This window comes from Phaeoacremonium minimum (genome assembly GCF_000392275.1).
Source record: "Phaeoacremonium minimum UCRPA7 unplaced genomic scaffold PA7_03_scaffold_541, whole genome shotgun sequence".
In the NCBI taxonomy this organism is placed as follows: domain Eukaryota; kingdom Fungi; phylum Ascomycota; class Sordariomycetes; order Togniniales; family Togniniaceae; genus Phaeoacremonium; species Phaeoacremonium minimum.
The window spans coordinates 472,619-490,635 of record NW_006921443.1 but is presented as its reverse complement, the minus strand read 5'-3'; the positions used below and the strand labels follow the sequence as shown (position 1 = coordinate 490,635).

At 51.9% G+C, this 18,017-nt stretch overlaps 5 protein-coding genes across 5 annotated transcripts; 3 read left to right on the top strand and 2 right to left on the bottom strand.

Annotated features, from left to right (window-relative positions):
- Window positions 1-4,872: 4,872 nt before the first annotated feature.
- Window positions 4,873-5,910, top strand: UCRPA7_7646 (putative nuclear transcription factor y subunit b-3 protein; the record flags this gene model as incomplete). Its single annotated transcript, XM_007920173.1, has 4 exons — window positions 4,873-5,029; window positions 5,188-5,427; window positions 5,492-5,619; window positions 5,707-5,910. The coding sequence occupies 4 exons, from the start codon at window positions 4,873-4,875 to the stop codon at window positions 5,908-5,910; spliced, it is 729 nt and encodes a 242-aa protein (XP_007918364.1).
- A 1,454-nt stretch (window positions 5,911-7,364) lies between these two features.
- On the top strand, window positions 7,365-9,283 carry UCRPA7_7645 (putative rna polymerase i-specific transcription initiation factor rrn3 protein; the record flags this gene model as incomplete). Its single annotated transcript, XM_007920172.1, has 2 exons — window positions 7,365-8,681; window positions 8,735-9,283. 2 exons carry the CDS (start codon window positions 7,365-7,367, stop codon window positions 9,281-9,283), a joined length of 1,866 nt encoding a protein of 621 aa, XP_007918363.1.
- Window positions 9,284-9,791: 508 nt separating this feature from the next.
- Window positions 9,792-10,937, bottom strand: UCRPA7_7644 (putative tho complex subunit 3 protein; the record flags this gene model as incomplete). Its single annotated transcript, XM_007920171.1, has 3 exons — window positions 9,792-10,376; window positions 10,435-10,673; window positions 10,760-10,937. The coding sequence occupies 3 exons, from the start codon at window positions 10,935-10,937 to the stop codon at window positions 9,792-9,794; spliced, it is 1,002 nt and encodes a 333-aa protein (XP_007918362.1).
- A 1,048-nt stretch (window positions 10,938-11,985) lies between these two features.
- Window positions 11,986-12,903, top strand: UCRPA7_7643 (putative duf1339 domain protein; the record flags this gene model as incomplete). Its single annotated transcript, XM_007920170.1, has 3 exons — window positions 11,986-12,006; window positions 12,059-12,793; window positions 12,862-12,903. The coding sequence occupies 3 exons, from the start codon at window positions 11,986-11,988 to the stop codon at window positions 12,901-12,903; spliced, it is 798 nt and encodes a 265-aa protein (XP_007918361.1).
- Window positions 12,904-15,340: 2,437 nt separating this feature from the next.
- UCRPA7_7642 (putative phosphate transporter protein) lies at window positions 15,341-17,648 on the bottom strand (the record flags this gene model as incomplete). Its single annotated transcript, XM_007920169.1, has 7 exons — window positions 15,341-15,768; window positions 15,826-16,155; window positions 16,352-16,876; window positions 16,938-16,959; window positions 17,018-17,282; window positions 17,396-17,484; window positions 17,556-17,648. 7 exons carry the CDS (start codon window positions 17,646-17,648, stop codon window positions 15,341-15,343), a joined length of 1,752 nt encoding a protein of 583 aa, XP_007918360.1.
- Between the last annotated feature and the right edge of the window lie 369 nt (window positions 17,649-18,017).

Below are 18,017 nucleotides of genomic sequence, written 5' to 3'. Positions count from 1 at the left end.
GCTTCCGAAATTTCTCGGATCTTAGTGGTAGCGCAGAAGCCAGGTAAAGCTTTGACCACCCCCGCCAAATCTGAGCTTAACATTCCCAACCTGCGAACTACCTCAATCACAGAAGCCGATTGAACCTCATCTCATAGCCACCTTGCACAACGCCAACGAACCAGTCAGAGACGAATTCAAAGTTCAGACAAGAAGGTGCAAGAAAAGCTGTGTGAGCGAACAGCAATATGTCGTCATCTCAGGTCTCTTCTAAGAAGCAGCAAGGTAGGCGTGGCCATTAAGCATATATGAGTACAGGCGTCTTTGATCGCTAACGACAGCTGAACAGATTTGCAGCTTCAGTACTCTACATACAAGAATACGCTGCAGCAAATTGCTCAAAAAATCGGTGATGTCGAGCAAGAAGCAGAGGAGCACAAGTCAGTTGGCGAGCCTTCCCTTCCCTTCCCTTCCCTTTCCTTTCCTACTCTACTGTCTACGCTGCATTGGCGCTTCGGGTTCTTAGGAATTGAAGCCCGGGATGCCATCCTGCATCAGAGCTTTCTTTTCCTGCGAGCCACACCGCCTTCGACGCCGGGGAGCCCTCCTCACCGCTCATCTACTAACGTTAAACAGGCTCGTATTGGAAACGTTGGAGCCGCTCTCGGGGGATCGAAAGTGCTTCCGCATGATTAATGGCGTCCTCGTGGAGAGGACGGTCAAGGACGTGGTGCCCGCCCTTAGGACGAATGCGGAAGGGTTGAAGAAGGTCCTTGACGATCTCGTAAAGCAATACAAGACAAAACAAGATGACCTTGAGAAGTGGAAGGCACGACATGATTCTACCCCCCTTCTACCAATTTACATTGCTAATAATTTCACAGAAAAAAAACAACGTCCAAGTTGTGCAGTCATAGCCTCAAAGACTAAATGCGTGGAGGCATGAGGGGAGACTAAAAGCCATGACATCGATTCCAAGTGCTACTCAGTTGCTTTGTTCGACGTGTAGGGGTTGATGTAGCTCGTTGGTGTTCGCCGACTCTTCCAAGGTTCAATGCTTTTTACCGGAAGTGCCGCGACTCGAGGATCTCGATCCTTTCATCATGAGACTCGGGGTAGCAGTGGCATCGGGAGATACTCTCTTCAAATATGAGGGTATCACGGCATGCAAACATCTATTCCCGCAGCCTGATGATGCGGATGACAGCTCAGCCATATGTAGGATCCCCACGTGGAGGTGGTGTTGATGATGAGTTGTACAAAGCTCTGGTGTGTGGCGGTTAAAGCGCCTCGATGCCCAACCGGCAGTCGGTTGAGTTTTGAGGCTGTTGGGCTCTGATAGGTTACCAATGAATCAGACCTTGTTGGCGACGGCCTCCCAAATGGCCGCACCGAGTTGCCTGTAAATGACCCCGATGGAGGGGTCTTTGCTGACTCCTGCATCACATACTGCAACTAAGTGCCTTAGCTACATCGGCCGCTATAGACTAAACCTGCACGCTTGATGCGATATATTGTTCGGCTACATTATTCAAGGAACATGCCTGATCCGCGTACGTAGTCCTAGACGACGGTGCGGACTGTATCTGGTGTGCATTGTCGTCGTCCATCCACTCCTTCCATTGTAGTTGTGAATCATGCTCCATGCAGCTCAATTGGAAAAACACTTGAGACTTCCTGACGAACACAAGATGTGTCTGACGTGCTGGCGATAGGTCGACCTGTTTAATTTGGGAATATGTCCAATCGCCCGCAAGGCTTACCATGTAAGAGAAACGGCAAGGAGCCTTGTCTCCGCAGTCATCGTTTTATGTTATTTGTTACATGTATGTCGGAGTCAATGTAAACACTGAGCTAACGTGGTTGTCGAAGTTGACATACTGCCAGCTGTCGACTCAGCCCATGCCGGTGTTGCGCATTGCTGGCACCGATTCGAGTTGGCTGGGTACTGCCGGGGACACAGTCAAGCTCGCATCCATGAAAGCTTTCCAGGCAACGTTGATGATGACAAGTTTGCTGAGATTCTTCGAGGTAGAGCCTTGTTAGGCTGGGCTACCTAATACACGGCGTGACGTTTCTGCATGAACGGCCGGCTTTCTTTCACACCATCATCGACTGGGCTTTCCCAAAAGGCTCTAGGGGCTCTGAGTTGTTCAAGTCCTTGGGGAGTCCGAAGTCCTGCAGTCTCGAGAGAGATGGGCTGGCGTCGCAACTGTCTTGTGAGTTATGACATTCATCAAGACGTTCGCCATCTTAGTCCGCTGGTGGCTTGTTCAGATCATCGCCTTTGACTACCTACCTATTCAGGACGCCTTGGCTCACTTGACTTGCCAGAGCTGTTACCCACTCCCACATCATTAGGCCATTCACACAAGACCAGTGCGATAGGCAGCTTCATTGGCGTTGACAGGAGGGAGGCTGTGACTTCTCCGCATTTACGACTGAGCAGGTGCCATGATTTTCTTCCAATGAGAGTTGTTGGTGATGGCCAATTTTCCTTATTGGAGGAATAACGAGCGAGTAGGATGAGGCTGCTATCTGCCTGTGTTCTGTGTTCACGCTTATTTCCACCGCGACGGTTGGGGAGGGAATGCTGGCCAACCACCCACCCGACCTCATCTCTGCAGGGCAGGCCTTCGAGCCCGAAATGGCCGCCATATGGGCCTTTAGGCACCCTTCAGCCTTTTCTTACTCCTGACACTGCTTAACCTGTAACGGCGATTGTCGAATCAAGCGCCTGCTCCACCCTCCCTGATATCTGCAGGCCGGGACAGACCACCAGTGTATGTCTTACCATGGCCGACGACGTAGCTCGGCTCCAGCTCTGGAGGGAAGCGATGAACTACTACTACATCACACGCACGACGTCAAGTCGAGGTCCATTGCCGTTCATTCCGCTTGGGGATCGTCGTTGATGTCAGAGCTCATGTTCAGAAATGACCAAGCGCTTGCCTGATAGAAGCACCTGGCTGGCAACCCACACCGCCGGACACGGGAAGTGCCCCATTGCTTGCTGAGCAACGAGGGGTACATCTGCGCTGGCTGCAATACTACACCGCACGACGTTGGTGGATGCATCGCATAGAACCGGTGGATACGGAGAACTTGGTATATGGAGCTTACTACCAGGACCCGATCCGACAAACCTGCTCTTAAACACCTCTTCAACGGGCCGGTGCATGACCATGGAGAAAAGACAAGGTCTGGCGGCTTGTAGCACCTCGCATGGACTACCTGTCGATATGTTTAGCCAGCCACTGTCTATAATGTAAGACGATAGGTCGGATGCGCCGGGTTTCGGGGCTATTCAGCCTCCTGGCCGGCCATTTCACACGAATTAGGACGGACGACGCTCTCGTAGATGCGGGCAGATGCTAGCTAAGTGATGAAAATCATAGTCAGCCATGAGACCGAGGAGGTACTTTGAAATGCGGGAAATCTAGTACATTTTTGGTAGGTGGAGAGGTATCTATCCCAGTGACGCTTTATCGATAAACCTGGGCTGGCCCCCATCTCGTCGACTTAAGGTACCTTGTTAGGTTGGTAGGTACCAAGCTTACCTGAAAGCGGCGGCGGCGATGGATGGAAGGCCCCATGTTTTTGTTGTTGACCGCAAGCTCACCCGTGGTCAAGACCCGCTCGGCCGCATCTCTGCGCTCTTTACCTTTCTCCCTCCTGCAAACCCCACGCACGTACAGTCCTTGCAGCCATCCAACCTACCTACCGACCGACCGACCGCCTAACACTCTGCGTCTCTCTGCTGCTGCATTGCGCTCAGCATCTCGAGGCGCCATTTGACCTGACCTGACCTGATCTGGCCTGACTCGATTGACTAACGTAGCCTACCTTACGTTTGGCGGTTTGCGCGACCATCGGCCTCCAATTGCAAAGCGGGTGAGTGAACAACAAACAGCCCTGTCTATTCCTGTCGCAAAGGTGGCATATGCGGCCTTCTGTGCTCTTATACTGGTAGTGTGTGTCTGTGTATGGTGGATGGAGCGCTTGCTTGTCTCGCCTTGCTTGCCTGGCTTGCAGTCCGTTCCGTCGTCGTCTGGCGCAACACGCCGCAAAGCAACAACGGGTGTTTTGCGCTCCCGTCCTCCCATGCGCTGGTCTTCCCATTCGGGCAACGTAACCTAGAGGACCACTCTGTTTCTGACGCGACTTTGCAGATATCCACGAGGCACACACAGGCTCTGTGGATGCCCAGCCAATCTTCCCGACCCGCACATCCCTTCTCCCGCTGCCAAAGCTCTCCTCTTCCGGGATAGGTAGACATACATACCTTTAGACACGAGAAGACCAGACTACCACCCATCTCCCTTCCACATACAGGAGGCAGCCAACCAGCGCCGCTCCAGGTCAGCAGCTCGTGTAACCCGTGGACAAGCATCTCTCCGCCAGGACACGCGCGCTCGCAGGCACGCACGGCTCCAGATATTGCAGTGACTTGGATCGAACCGGGGAACAGCGAGTCTCTTCCTCGGCGCCCCGTCCCAAATTGTTCATCCATTTAGGACAAGACAATCGTCCTGCAGCAGGGCGATCCAGCAGCAGAGCTACCGAGCGCTAGAGGCCACTCTTTGTGGGACCCGCAGTAGAGCATCCACCCCTCATCCCGCCTCTTTCGTCCCAAGCCCCGGAACGTCGTCACAGCCTGAACGCGCGAGCCAGGGCAAGACGAGTAAAAATAATCCTGGGACTGCGCGAACAGGGCACGACTTGACGCATCTCTGCAGCTTAAGCCGCCCAAGAGAGGAAAAAATAGGTCGCAAGCCTTACTACCCTGCAACGTGTCAGAGTGCCGGGGACACATCATCCCTAAACAGCTGTACGAGCTCGTCAGTCCAAGGATTTTTCAAGAAGCTCCCACCCGTCTGCAGGTAGCCAAATATGTCCGACTCCCCCCAATCCCCTCCCAAAGATGTCGAACAAGGTGTACAGTCACCCGACGAGGACGCACAAATGAATGAGTCTCAAGACCCACACGGCGGGCTCACCTATGAGTTAGAGGTGAAAGAGCAGGACCGGTGGTTGCCTATAGCCAATGGTGAGTTGAATCTCGTCTGATCCCTTCTCTGCTTCATCATGATTCGCCTCCCAGACCGCAGCTTTACCCTTCTTGAGGTTTGCGCTGCATGGCGACTCGGCGACTGTGGAGGTCTTTCCTTGGTCAACGACTGGCATCGCTTCTCGTCTGCCTCTAAGAGGACCGCGCATATATCTATTCGTCCATGTCTCACGACTCGTCTCCCAAGTCGCCGGAGGCGCCACCTTCTTCCTCCAAGGCCGACAAGTATGATCTCTACGATGCTAACATACGGAATTTCGCACCAGTGGCCCGAATTATGAAAAATGCCCTTCCTGAGAATGCAAAGATAGCCAAAGAGGCGAAGGAGTGCATGCAGGAATGTGTCAGCGAATTTATCAGCTTCATCACCTCTGAGGGTAAGTCACAGCTCATCCTCTTGTATATTCGTACAGCCAGTTCATCGAGCCTGACCTATCACAGCCTCGGAGAAATGTCATCAAGAGAAGCGCAAGACTGTTAATGGCGAGGATATCCTGTTTGCCATGACATCTCTAGGCTTTGAGAACTACGCCGAAGCTCTCAAGATTTACTTGTCGAAATACAGAGAAGTAATGCGATCCCATTCAGCATGATACAGTGTTTGCCAAGAGCATCTTGGCCGACTCAAGGAAGCTAGTTTCTAATCATTGTCGCAGCAGTCTCAGTCCAATAGGGGCGAGAACCAGCAGAACCGCCCGGGCAGCCAAGGATACGGCGCGGCAGGCGGTGCAAGTGGCTCCAACCCCAATGCGTCCGGCTTTCAAGGTGGCGACCTTGCTGGTCAGCAAGGAGATGCGTCTGACCCTGCATACATGTACGCTCAGGGTGGCCACAACGGTGCTGGAGCTGGCGAGTACTAAACCGATGTTCTGTGGCTCTTCGAGGTTACCAGACTTTCAGAAATGTTTCCCAATGAGATCGAAGTGCTTTTAGGAGGGCAACATCCTAGTGTTCGGGCTCCTGTCATCGAAAACGCGCCAATTGTGGTCCTAAACCTCAGTGTGTATAAGTATGTTGCCAAAGGTGCCTTTGGAACCTCCCAAGGTTTTAAGGGTTGGGATTTGATATTGTACATGAAGGATGGATAGGAAAGGGGCGAGGAATATCGGTTGCCCAAAAGTATGGGACTTGCTTGTTTGGCCCCCTGATTCTTGATAGATTCCCTAGGGCGTTCACATTCCCCTTCTCACGTTAGCTCAGGAGCGGTCCTGGGGCTACGTTATCTTACTTCGGCAGAATCCTCGTGGCTTTTGAGTGTAAGGAAACGGGCCATACATCAGAAGCAAATAACTACACGTCTACATAGCTTTCTTTTTCTATTTCCTCACTGATGTCTCTCATCAACCTGTGACCTGATTGTGCGTGGGTTTCTTCATCGGGCTCATTTTTGAACTTGTCACGCAGCACATGTTTGTCTCGGGCAGACCTTGTGCACCCAACCCGATACGCCTTGTGGCATGGAATTGCCTAGGCCGTGCAACTTCACGATACGTCGGACCAGAAACTTTCGATGAATGTTTAGCCGCCGCTCCATTTGGTCTTAGAAGATCACTTACCCTTTAACTTATTTCCTGGAAAGCTTATAAGTGGTGTGGAGACCAATCGTTAACCTTAAAAGATGATCTAATGTATAGATTTTTGAACTGTGTCTACTTGCGAAGGGGATGCTCATGAGCTATAATTCATGTGTCTAAGAGCATGAATCTTCAAATGGAATTATTGTATTTCCTGTTGTCAAGTTGACAGTCATTGAATCAAGCCACAAGGTGGCTGTCATCCGATGAGGTAATCCGACTCGATTTGGATTGACGCACGGACCATATCTTCCACTCGTGGGGAGAAATCTGGGAGGCGCGGTCGTAGGCTGCTAACAGCCCCGCCAAAAACTTCGAAAAAAGACTTCACCAGCGAAATACTATAACTCGCGGTCAGCACAGTAGCCAAGTTCTTTTGGTGCTGTAGCTTTACGAGAATTCGCTATCTTTATCTTCCTGGGTCAAGAGACAATTACTATGTCAACCTCTTTGTGTTTAGTGGTCTCGGCTTCCTTTTCTTACCCAATACACCATACCATCATCCTATCCCCAGCCTCGTTTCCATTCTCCCCGCCAGTCCAAGACAGAAGACGATAAGCCCTCTCGCCATGGCGAGTGCCACACCAGTCAAGACAGGGCGCCCGCTCTCACCCACGCTCAAGTCGAGCGCCACACTAAAGAGCATCCTACGAACAAATACGACGATGAAGCGGGCGAGATCCGATGACGACGACGAACCACCTTCGAGTCCTACCAAAAAGCGGAGGGTAGTTTTCAACATGGACCTTAATACCGTCCAAGCCGTGAGCTCGCGCTCGCTTGAGCAGACCAAGAAAGAAGTGCGGAAGGCCCTGATAGATCATGGCCGAGGAGAGGAGGAAGGCTACGATACCCTGAAGGATATATTTGCGAACGATCGACATGCAAATTCCGATTCAGCAGAGGACGACGATGCCATCAAACCGGAGGAACTAGTAGTCTATCTTGTCGCTCTCACGACATGTGTGCCACTCATTGACAAGTCATGCTCCGGTCTTGTTCATATCATCACTCAGGTGAAATGGCTTGGCCGCGATGATGCTTTCGTCAAAGCCTACGTCCAGTTCCTAGCGGCTCTAGTAAGCGCTCATGGGTCATACCTCGGTCACGTCATATCCATGTTTGTCGACAAGTTTCGAGAAACTAGTTCGTCTTCGTGGACTGTGCCTGGTTTTAACACCGTTGACCGCCGAACCATGAAGGAGAGACTTCACTCCGGTCTTGGCTATTTACTCGACCTCTTCCCTGCCGCGCGATCGATCACACGAAACGTCATCTCACGGGATTTCCCGTACTCAGACGAGTCCGCGAAAATCCACGTCACATATATTCAGCATTTGTTGAAATTGCGGGAGTACGCAAAGGATCTAGGACCAGATATCATGGAGCTTATTACGGACCGGCTTGTTAAGATCGATGTGAAGATGCAGCTCGACCTAGATGACCTAGATGACGAAATAAGCGCTGCGGTTGCCTTCCAGCTGAAAACCGCGGAAATTGGTGGGCTTGACGATGATGCCGATTCAGAAGAGAGCGATGTAGAGTCGCTGGCCAGCGACGATACGGATTACGACGAACAGGCTGCTCAAGTCAAATCTATTACACAAAATGTCCAGAAGATGGACTCAGCTCTCGACATCCTTTTTGAACTATATACCCCTGTGTTTGCCGACCCCTCATCACCCGAAGCGATGAGCTGCTTTGAAGATCTTCTAGCGGAATTTACAAACATCATACTACCGACAATTCGATCGAAACAGGTCCAGTTCTTGATCTTTCACTTTAGCCAGCGATCTCAAGCTCTCACTGATATGTTTGTGGGAACGCTCTTCAATATTGCCTTCCAAACCAACACACCCATGGTTTTGCGGCAAGCAGCTGTAGCTTATCTTGCGAGTTACGCTGCGAGAGGGGCACATGTGACGCCCGAAAATGTGAGGAGCATTGTCGACGTTCTCGTACAGCATATTGAACTGTATCGAGTCAGACACGAAGCCTCATGCCGTGGTCCGTCCTTGCCACGATTCACTCTGTATTATGCCCTGACACAGGCGCTGGTACGTCTTTCCCCTCTGTCACCCGCAAACAACACGTGCTAATCTAGAAGCAGCTCTATGTTTTCTGTTTTAGATGGAAAGATCTCGTTGTTGCAACGCCCGACATTGTTGACCCTGATGACGAGGTGTCTTACTTTGGGAAAGACCTCGAATGGCTTAAAGGCTTGAAAGAAACCCTACGAGAGCAGATTTGGTCCAAGTTCAATCCTCTCAAAGTTTGCAATCCGGCCATCGTTGCCGAATTTGCCAAGCTTGCCGGTCATCTCAGGTTTATGTATGTGCACGACAAGCTGCAATCCAACCGACGAGTACACCTGTCGCAGTTTGTGGCTGGTGCCTATGGGACTGGTGATGCGCTCCGAGATACTGGCTACGACCCCCATGACGAGAGTTGGCTGCAGCTGGACCCCTACTTTCCATTCGACCCATACCAGCTGCCGCATAGCAAGCGATGGCTCGACGACGACTATAATCCGTGGAAGCCAATACCAGGCCTGAATGGCCAAGACGAAGATGAGGATAGCGACGATGAGGCCGATGTTGATGATGGAGAGCTAGAGGAAGAAGATACAGCAACAGATGATGAGAAATTGGACGACTGAGAGCTTGTAACGGCTTTTTTTGATGATCTGCGTTACCATTTGCGTGGCGTTTTGAGGGGCTAGGTGGGCTTTACTGGCATGGCGTAAGGATCTCAAAAGACATTGGCAGGAATGGTAAAGAGCGCTGAGGATTATGCATAACAGCGATGCATCGGAGGCGTTCTGCTAGAACTTGCTTTGGACAGGCAACTTGATTCATAAATAGTCGTATATTCACGACTTATCACTTCAAGTATCGTTTCTGATTGTGCTTCTTCATGTGCTTCATTCCTAGGCTGTGCCTCAGGGGTTGATCTTTGTCTAAACTTTGTTGTCCATGATACATCATCCACAAGGTGCCGAATCCTAATCCGCGCTCTATCTTATATGTTATCAGTCACTCACATGGCTTGCGACCATCAATTTTCCTCGTCTGGGAATAGTCTTCCAAATCAGATATAGTAAGCTCGACTTCTTGATAAATGGTATTGGTGTAAGGGGCCTCTCGTATCAGAAGAGTCTGACCCTCTTACTTCCGGTCAGCGTCCAGACCAACAATCCGCAGTGTTCCGGCGTCAGTAAAGGCAAGGAAATAACGCGTAGGATGCCACGCCACAACAGGGCAGGAACTGGCCGTCTTAAACGTGTGAACGTGCTCGCCCGTCTCGGCGTAGTACACCTCGACGCCAGTGCCCTCATCGCTGCCGCCGACGAGATACATGCCGTCCCAGGTGAAGCTGAGGCTGCGGACGGGTCCGCTCATGCTGGTCATCGTGCGCTGGCACAGCCAGTCGGTCGTGTCCCATAGCGAGATGATCGAGTCGCTTCCGCCCGTGGCCAGGTACTTGGCGACGGGCGACAGCTCAACGCTCAGGCATGATGAGGTGTGCCCTGCGAGGGCGAACTCGTTGGATGTCGCGCCGGGTATATCATAGTCGTAGGTCAGGGCAGGCTGGAAGTCCGGGTAGGTCAGGACGCGTACTTTGCCCTCTCCAGTGGTGATGAAAATGACGCTGCCGTCCCAGGAGAAGCTGATCTGGTTGGTCTGGACGGGTTGCTGGAAACTGGCCCGTGGTGTTGAAGATGCAGGGTCCAATATGAAAATATTATCTGTCTATTGTACAGCCGTCAGCCGAACTGCACTGTCTAAAACAGTCAACACAGTAACTTACTTTATTACCCACGATGAGGGACTCGCCATCAGGAGCCCAAACTACCGTGAAAGCCTCGCCTAGGCCTTTCACTTCGTTAATGCAGGTTTTGTTGCGCACGTCCCAAAACTTGACGACGCCATCATTGCTGACGCTACAGAGCTCCGATTCCTTAACCGGGTTGAAGGCGACCTTCTCTATCGGAGCACCATGCCCCTTGAGGTCAGTGGAATAGCGAGCGTTGGGTTTCTCAGGATTCCCTGAGAGTAGTCAGTTTGGTAGATCTGAATGATAGGCAGGCTCGAGGTTTGAAATGTGTTCCCTCCTCGACCTTGAAGATACTCACAGACACGAAGACTTTTGTCTGTAGCCCCAACAGCTATCAAGCTGCCTGTGGCATTCCAAGCAATTGTGCGGATGGTCTGAGAGCTTGGAGTATGGTAGGCCTGTGTCTTCATGGATCCAAAATAATTGGGAAATCGGTCCTTGACCAGGCTCTGCCTCGGCTTCAGAATCGGCGCCATATCGCGCAGAAGACAAGGCTACCCCCAAAAGTGTGGATTCTGTACTTTCCATTAGCAGAGAGCGTTTGACTCTTGAGGGGCATGGCTGGAGGAGTTGGCTCACTGAAGAAGCTTGTCTGGTCCAACAGGAAGGCGGACAGGTTCTGGGTGCCTGTGAACCCAGCAGACACTCTCAACGACAGCGTAGGCACAGCTGAGAGACACTTGACAGAGAGATAAGAATTGATTGAGCAAACATCGCCCCTTAGATTGGCCTCAAATGCGTGGGTATAGATATCGCAACTAGGTACCTAGGTAAGGCTGGCCTCTGTCGCTGGGCCTTGTCGTGGATTATGCAGGTACGCACGGTGCCAGCAGAGTTTAGGTCCACCAGCCACCAGGTCCCACAAAGCCCTACGACAGCGGCCCCACCATTGGAATAACACCCACCAGTGATGCAATGGTAGCACCTTTAGCAGGGGGTCACTAGGGACCTCAGCTAGTCATACCTACCTAAATCCCTAGTAGCAGCCAGCTGGCCGGTAAGCTTGCCAGAGTACGGACCCCAATGCTCTCCAGAACAGGATCAACATCACGACGGCAAACACACGACCACCAAATCTGATATGCGCCTTTATAGAGAATGAGTCCCATAATCAACGATATTGCACACGAATGAGGTCGACCTTGAGCCCTCGGCTCCGAATAGCCAGCCATGTACTGGCCGGTTGGAACTCCTCGGATCTATGCCACGAGCAGTAGTCAATCCGCCAGCTTCAACCTCGTCGTCTCTCACGATGGCATCCCGTCACCGCCTCTGCTCGAAGAAAAGAGGCCCTCCCTGCTAAGCGCCGATTCGGCATCAAGTCAGGAAGGTCTGGGAGTACCGCCTACTCCGCTTACCCCGACTACACCCGGCATTGCCTCCGTTGAGCGGGACGATCAAGATGAGCAGGGCTTCCCGCTGCCCACCGACCCTGTTCCTGCCAGCATACCATTGAAAGAGCCAATTCTGGCTCTCCGGGTATCCCGGACCGGCAACATTTTTGCGGTCATCACAGCAACCTCTATGACCGTATGGCAAGCAAAGGTAGGACCATGCTAAAGAGGAACACGATATCTAGGATGCTGACTATCTACAGCCAACCGTTGTCCTCGCCGTTGTTGTGCGATCAGAAGCCTCGCTCAAATCCTACGGCAGCAATGTCGATTTGCTCCTACGCCCCGATTCAGCCATCTTCGTGGTCCACACTACGTCGGGATTCTTGATCACATACTCACTTGCGACAGACCCCGAGTCTCGAGTCTACAAACCGCACTTCCTTAGTCACACGAATATTCAGAGGAGGAAACAGAGCCATTGGGGCGGCCCGGGCCATGTTGCCCCGGAGCAAATCATGTGGGGACCCGGCGAGGGGCCAGGCGTGCGGGACGTCAGTGTGCGCTTCAGAATGGTAATCAAGGTTGACGCGGGGATCGAAAGTGCTCTTGCTCTAGACGAAGAGCTGGTAGTCGCAACGCGGAAGCCCGCCGCTGTCCAGTGCATCCGGTGGACACCCGACAGCTCAGGAAGCCAGACGAGCACCGAGTTGCTGAGCCGGATGGCCTGGGTGGACAAGAAGGTCACGATAACAGAGATGACGCATGACCGGCCAATGAACCTCTCAACATGGATCACCAGTGATGGCAAGGCATATGCCGTCCAGCGGACGCCCAACGGGCAGCCAAACGGCGAGAATGGAGAGTTGGATCCCAAGAAGCTCTTCAAGGGGCATTGCTTTCACAATCCCCAGGGAGAGAACGGCCACGCAAAAAGGGCCGTCATCAATGCGAGATTCTCACTAATCGCAGTCGGCTGTGCAGATGGCAGTATCCAGGTATATACCGTCAGAGATTATTCTGGCAATATACCGACATCACACGTTCACACATTGCCCGTCTCGAGGTCGACTTCGGGGTCTCTGGCCACCTTAAGCTATTCTCCTGATGGGTTTTGCCTGCTTGCTGGATATGAAAAGGGATGGGCAACCTGGAGTGTCTATGGCAAAGCCTTGTCCAATAGCTTCAACGCAGACAGCGCTGTCGTGGCAGCGAACAATGAGCCATGGCTCTCTGGCGTCAAAGACGCCTCGTGGATCGGTGGTGGATCCGAGATTCTGTTAACTGGTCAGCAACATGAGGCTCTATGGCTCATGGAGATGGCGAAAAGTGCAGTCACGGGATGTTATAGCTCTTCAAACATGTTTCGGACCGTTCTTCAGACGACTTCAAGTGTCATGATCTATCGGGGTTATGACTTGCCAGATCTCACTTCCATATCTGCAGAGCCGTTCTTGTGGCATACCGCTAGGATACCGGCAACATATCTATGGAACCAGTGGCCAATCAAAGCCTCTATTATCTCCGCAGACGGGCGTTATATCGCAGTCGCTGGAAGAAGAGGCTTAGCTCACTATAGCATCAATAGTGGACGGTGGAAGACTTTCGTCAATGATGCTATGGAAAATGAGTTTCAGGTCAGGGGAGGTATGTGCTGGTATCAAAACATTCTTGTTGCAGCCGTTGAAGCAAACAAAACCTATGAACTACGTCTTTATTCCAGGGACAGGGATTTAGACAATACATCAGTTCTTCATGTACAGCGGATGCCATCTCCAGTCGTTCTTATCACGCCATCTGGGGAAGATTCTCTGTTGGTGTATACGTACGACAATCTGCTATATCATTTTATTTTCGCGCCTGTCTCGGGATCCGTACGCCTGGTACAGGTTGGCCAGATCGCCTTTCATGGCATCGTACGGTCACCAGCCAGAGTCAGGGGTCTGAGTTGGGTGTTACCGGAAAGTCAGCTTGTGGACGGAGATCCGTCGCAAGATGTCGCAGTTGCATCCGTGCTATTCCTAGTAGACGGGAAGTTGGTGTTGCTCCGTCCGTCATTGAACGATGAAGGCCAGCTAAAATATGACATGCGTGTCATCGCACAAAATGTCGAATATTACGCGTCTATGAAAGACCAGCCGTTCTTGAGCACAATGGGCGGCCCAGACCCGGGGCAGTTACCGGTTGGCGCAGAGACAGAGGATCTACGAAACTCGCTGTGGATCTTTGATGGCGGTGAACTGAAAGCGTGGACGGACATGCAAGGTGTGCTTGAGGCAATATCCGGGGAGAATCATCGAGACTTACCAGCCAACGTCGTTGTACCTGTTGACTACTATCCGCTCTCTATACTCCTTGGCAAGGGCATCGTTCTCGGTGTCGAGCCAGATCTAGTCCAGAGAAGGGATATAAACTTCTCCTTCTTCCGCTTCTCGATACGAGTAAGTATCCGTAAATGCCCTTTCCTGCCGTTCATTTGCTAACATCATCAGACACATCTGTTTGTTCCGGACATTCTCCGCCACTATTTGACTCTCAATAGGTCAATACCTGCCCTTCACCTTGCCCAGCAATATGAGCACCTCGCATACTTTGCACATGGTCTCGAGATTCTCCTACATCAAGTGCTCGATGAGGAAGTCGATACCTCCCCTCCACCATCTCCTGAAAATGCCATCTTGCCTCGCGTGCTGTCGTTGCTCTCTTCATTCCGCCAATATCTTGATATTGTCGTGCAGTGCACCCGGAAAACAGAAGTCCGGTCGTGGCGTACGCTGTTTGCCTATTTGCCGCCACCACAGGAGCTCTTCGAAGAAAGCCTTCTACGCGGAAGCCTAAAGACTGCCGGCGGGTATTTGCTGATACTACACACCTTCGATGAGCTGGCGACAGCCAGCGAGCAGAGCGTGAGGCTGCTGAGCCGAGCCATGAATGAAGGTGATTGGGAATTGTGCAAGGAGCTAGCGCGCTTCCTTGCGGCCCTCGACGAAAGCGGGGACACACTCCGTGAAGCGATGGAGATGGTGAATGTGAAGACACAGTCGGAGAGCCCGATTGGCAATCTTATAGCGAGGCTTGAAGTCCCGCATCGGAGGCTCAATGGCTCCGGGCATGGACGGCAGTCCGGAAGCGACTCGGATGCACAGTCCAACAGTGACACTGCAAGCATCGGATCGCTGAGTCCATCGGATACGAGCACCGCTACCGGTAGATGAAGAGATATCAGCCTCCTCCATGATCACTGGTTGTGATGCTTGACAACATGAAGACTACAGGTCTTCAGATACTTTGGATACCCGTCGATTAGGATACACATGCAGCGTCAATAGTACCATCATCATTAAAGACTTGCGTAGCCTCGATATCGTTTAGAAAGGGGAAACCCCCATTGAAATACGGAAAGTAAACATAACCCGGGGTCCATTACTTTACCGCCGTACTTTACACTATTGCCATACTGATTTTGGGTATCATCACATTTTCCTGTACAAAACCAAATCCCCTTACCGATCCATCCACCCCCATATCCAGATATAGATTCCAGTCTACGACATCCTCGAGGGGCCTGATGCCACTGACACACTCTGTCGTCTCCCCCTCCTTCTGATTTCTCTCCATTTGTCCTTGATAGTAATGACCTCGCCCTCCGCCCGTGCCCTGTCCCGTCCCTCACCGAGGTCCTCGAGATTCTTATTCTCAAGCTTCCTATGGCCATTGCCATCGCTCGTCCATCGCTGCACATCGGGTAGATACGCCCAGGAATAGAGCGCCCCGAACGCCATAAACGAGCCGAAGAGCAGGAAAATCAAGCCCTGCCTCTTCGAGTTGTTGTAGCCCGCATTGATGCCGTATACAACGACCACGGCCACCATGCTCCCGAGCTTCCCGGCTGCGGCGGATATGCCGTGGCATGTGCATCGATAGGTGGTCGGGAAGATTTCGGCGGGTATTATGAAGGTGAGGGTGTTGGCGCCTATTCAAGGGTGAGCTGAGTGTTGCCCATGCATCAGAGACCCCAGTGACAACTTACCAAAGTTAAAGAAGAAATGACAAATGGCAACCAGCACAACCGTAGCCGGAGCGCCCTCCTTATGCGCGACGCCATAGTAGACGCCTCCAGTAATGACGAATAGCACGGCGAGGAGCAGAAAGGACACGGTCAGCCACTGTCGTCTCGGCAGCCGGTTGACCGCGAAGATGAAGCAAGCACTGCCAGCTATCGAAGCGATCGATACAGTCAGCAAGTACTGTTTTGCCTGCTCGAGGAGAGTGTCGTATATGGTGTTGCATGGATGCCAGAAGTCGGTCTGCCATGACGGAAGACCGTGTTCTTTCCACATGGGAAGCGTCGAGTTGCCCCCTGGTAGAGTCGAGTTCCAGCACCACAAATCATCCGTGATCGAGCTCTTGCCGGTTGTCGACCACAAGTCTGCCAATGTGCCCCCCTTATCAAGCGAGAATCCGTAGAAACTTATGTCCAAGAAGCACCATGTCATTGCCGTTCCTTTACTCCTAGTCAATAGATATCCTTAGATATATCACAAGGGCTTACATACCAAGTAAATAATACCAGTTTCCTTCTTGAATAAAGTAACGGTATAGATCTTCTCTGGAGAACTGCACAGGCATGGGCTGTGGTCCGTTCGAATGAACGCCATTTGGCGAGTAAAGACCAATGCCGTTCATCGCTGCTGGAGGAGCTCCGTAGATCCTCTGGGTGTCCCGGAAGGCTGTTCCCGGCTTGCGCTTGACTTCGAGGCTGTAGAGACCGCAATCGTATAGGAAGAAGCGGAAGATGATGGCAAGAACAGCCGGGACGGCACCGGAGCCGATGACGATGCGCCATATACCATCCACAATCTTCTTGCACTCCTGATCGTTCAATGTGTTGATGCCGCATTGCTTCCCTGTCAGGTCGTACTGGTTTTCTCTGCCGAGCAGCACCCACACACCCACCAGTTGTGCTAATGCCTGTCCAATAGGCTGCATCAAGAAGACGGAGGAGATCATGGTAGCCCTGGAAGCTGTACTGGACCACTCGGAAGTGATCACCGCACTAAGGGGATATTCCGCTCCAATTCCTTGATTGCAATTGAGATCAGTCGTTGATCATTAAAATTGATACTCGCTATGAGTACTCACCAACTCCCATGACAAAGCGCCACTGCAAATACCGTTAGCCGACGATTATCCACGAAAGACGGAAGATAGGAGCTGCTTACCCAGGTGAACAAGGCCAGGAAGGACATGTCGTTATAGCCGTAACTACTTGTGGCAACGCCTATAGTCGACACTATTACTAAGACAAGCTCGATGCCGTATAATCGAGTGCGTCCAAACCAGTCGGCGAGGAAACCGAAGAGAAGCTGTCCGACCACCGAGCCGAAGAGTGTAAAGAGGTTGATGACAACGCCAGGCCATCTTTGCCCAGGGAAGTAGACATATGAGATGGACGTCAGGATAACATTGCTTGCAAAGAGGTTGTATCTAAGGGTCACTGTTAGAAACAATCGTAGTCGTTGTGCTACGAATGCACAAGGTCATGAGGCTCAATGCGGTTGAAGATCCGCGGCAGATCCCCACACTCTGGTACTACTTACGAATCAGTGAGGAAGCCGGAGGCTGCCACACCCCAAATCCGAAGATTCCAGGAGTTGAGGTCAAGCTCGTAACGCAGCTGGCGTCGATCCTATTGTTTGGGGGAGGCGTGTTAATCGAAGCATTCAGGCTGCCAACCGGGTGAAGGAGGGGCAGACTCACTTGGCGATCTTGCGAGTTGAGCGCAGAACTGTCCGGCCCTAAGAAGCCGCGATTTCGCTTCTCAATGTCGGCATACATGTCGGAGGAAGACATGTTTCCTGTGCTCTAATTAGGACAAGTCCACGGGCATGCCATTGGCATTCTGATGGGTGCCTATCCCATGCGGTAAAACGAAGTGGAAATCCGCGCACTCTCGTTCACTCGGCGTAGATTCCCCTCTGTAGCCCGCGAGCCAGAGCTCGGACGCCTGTGTTTACGGACCTGCGGCAGCGAGATATATCAGAGTAGATGGTCAGAATAAGCACGGCAGAGCCAATTTTAATTGGCAATGCGAGAGTTCCAGACAGGAGGATGGAGGGAGGAAGCATTCAATAAGGATTGTCCGGCATCAAGGTGAAGAGGCAGCCTCCTGGGGTATAGTTATGGTATGGGGTCATGCACTGTATCTTACTTAGTTCACCC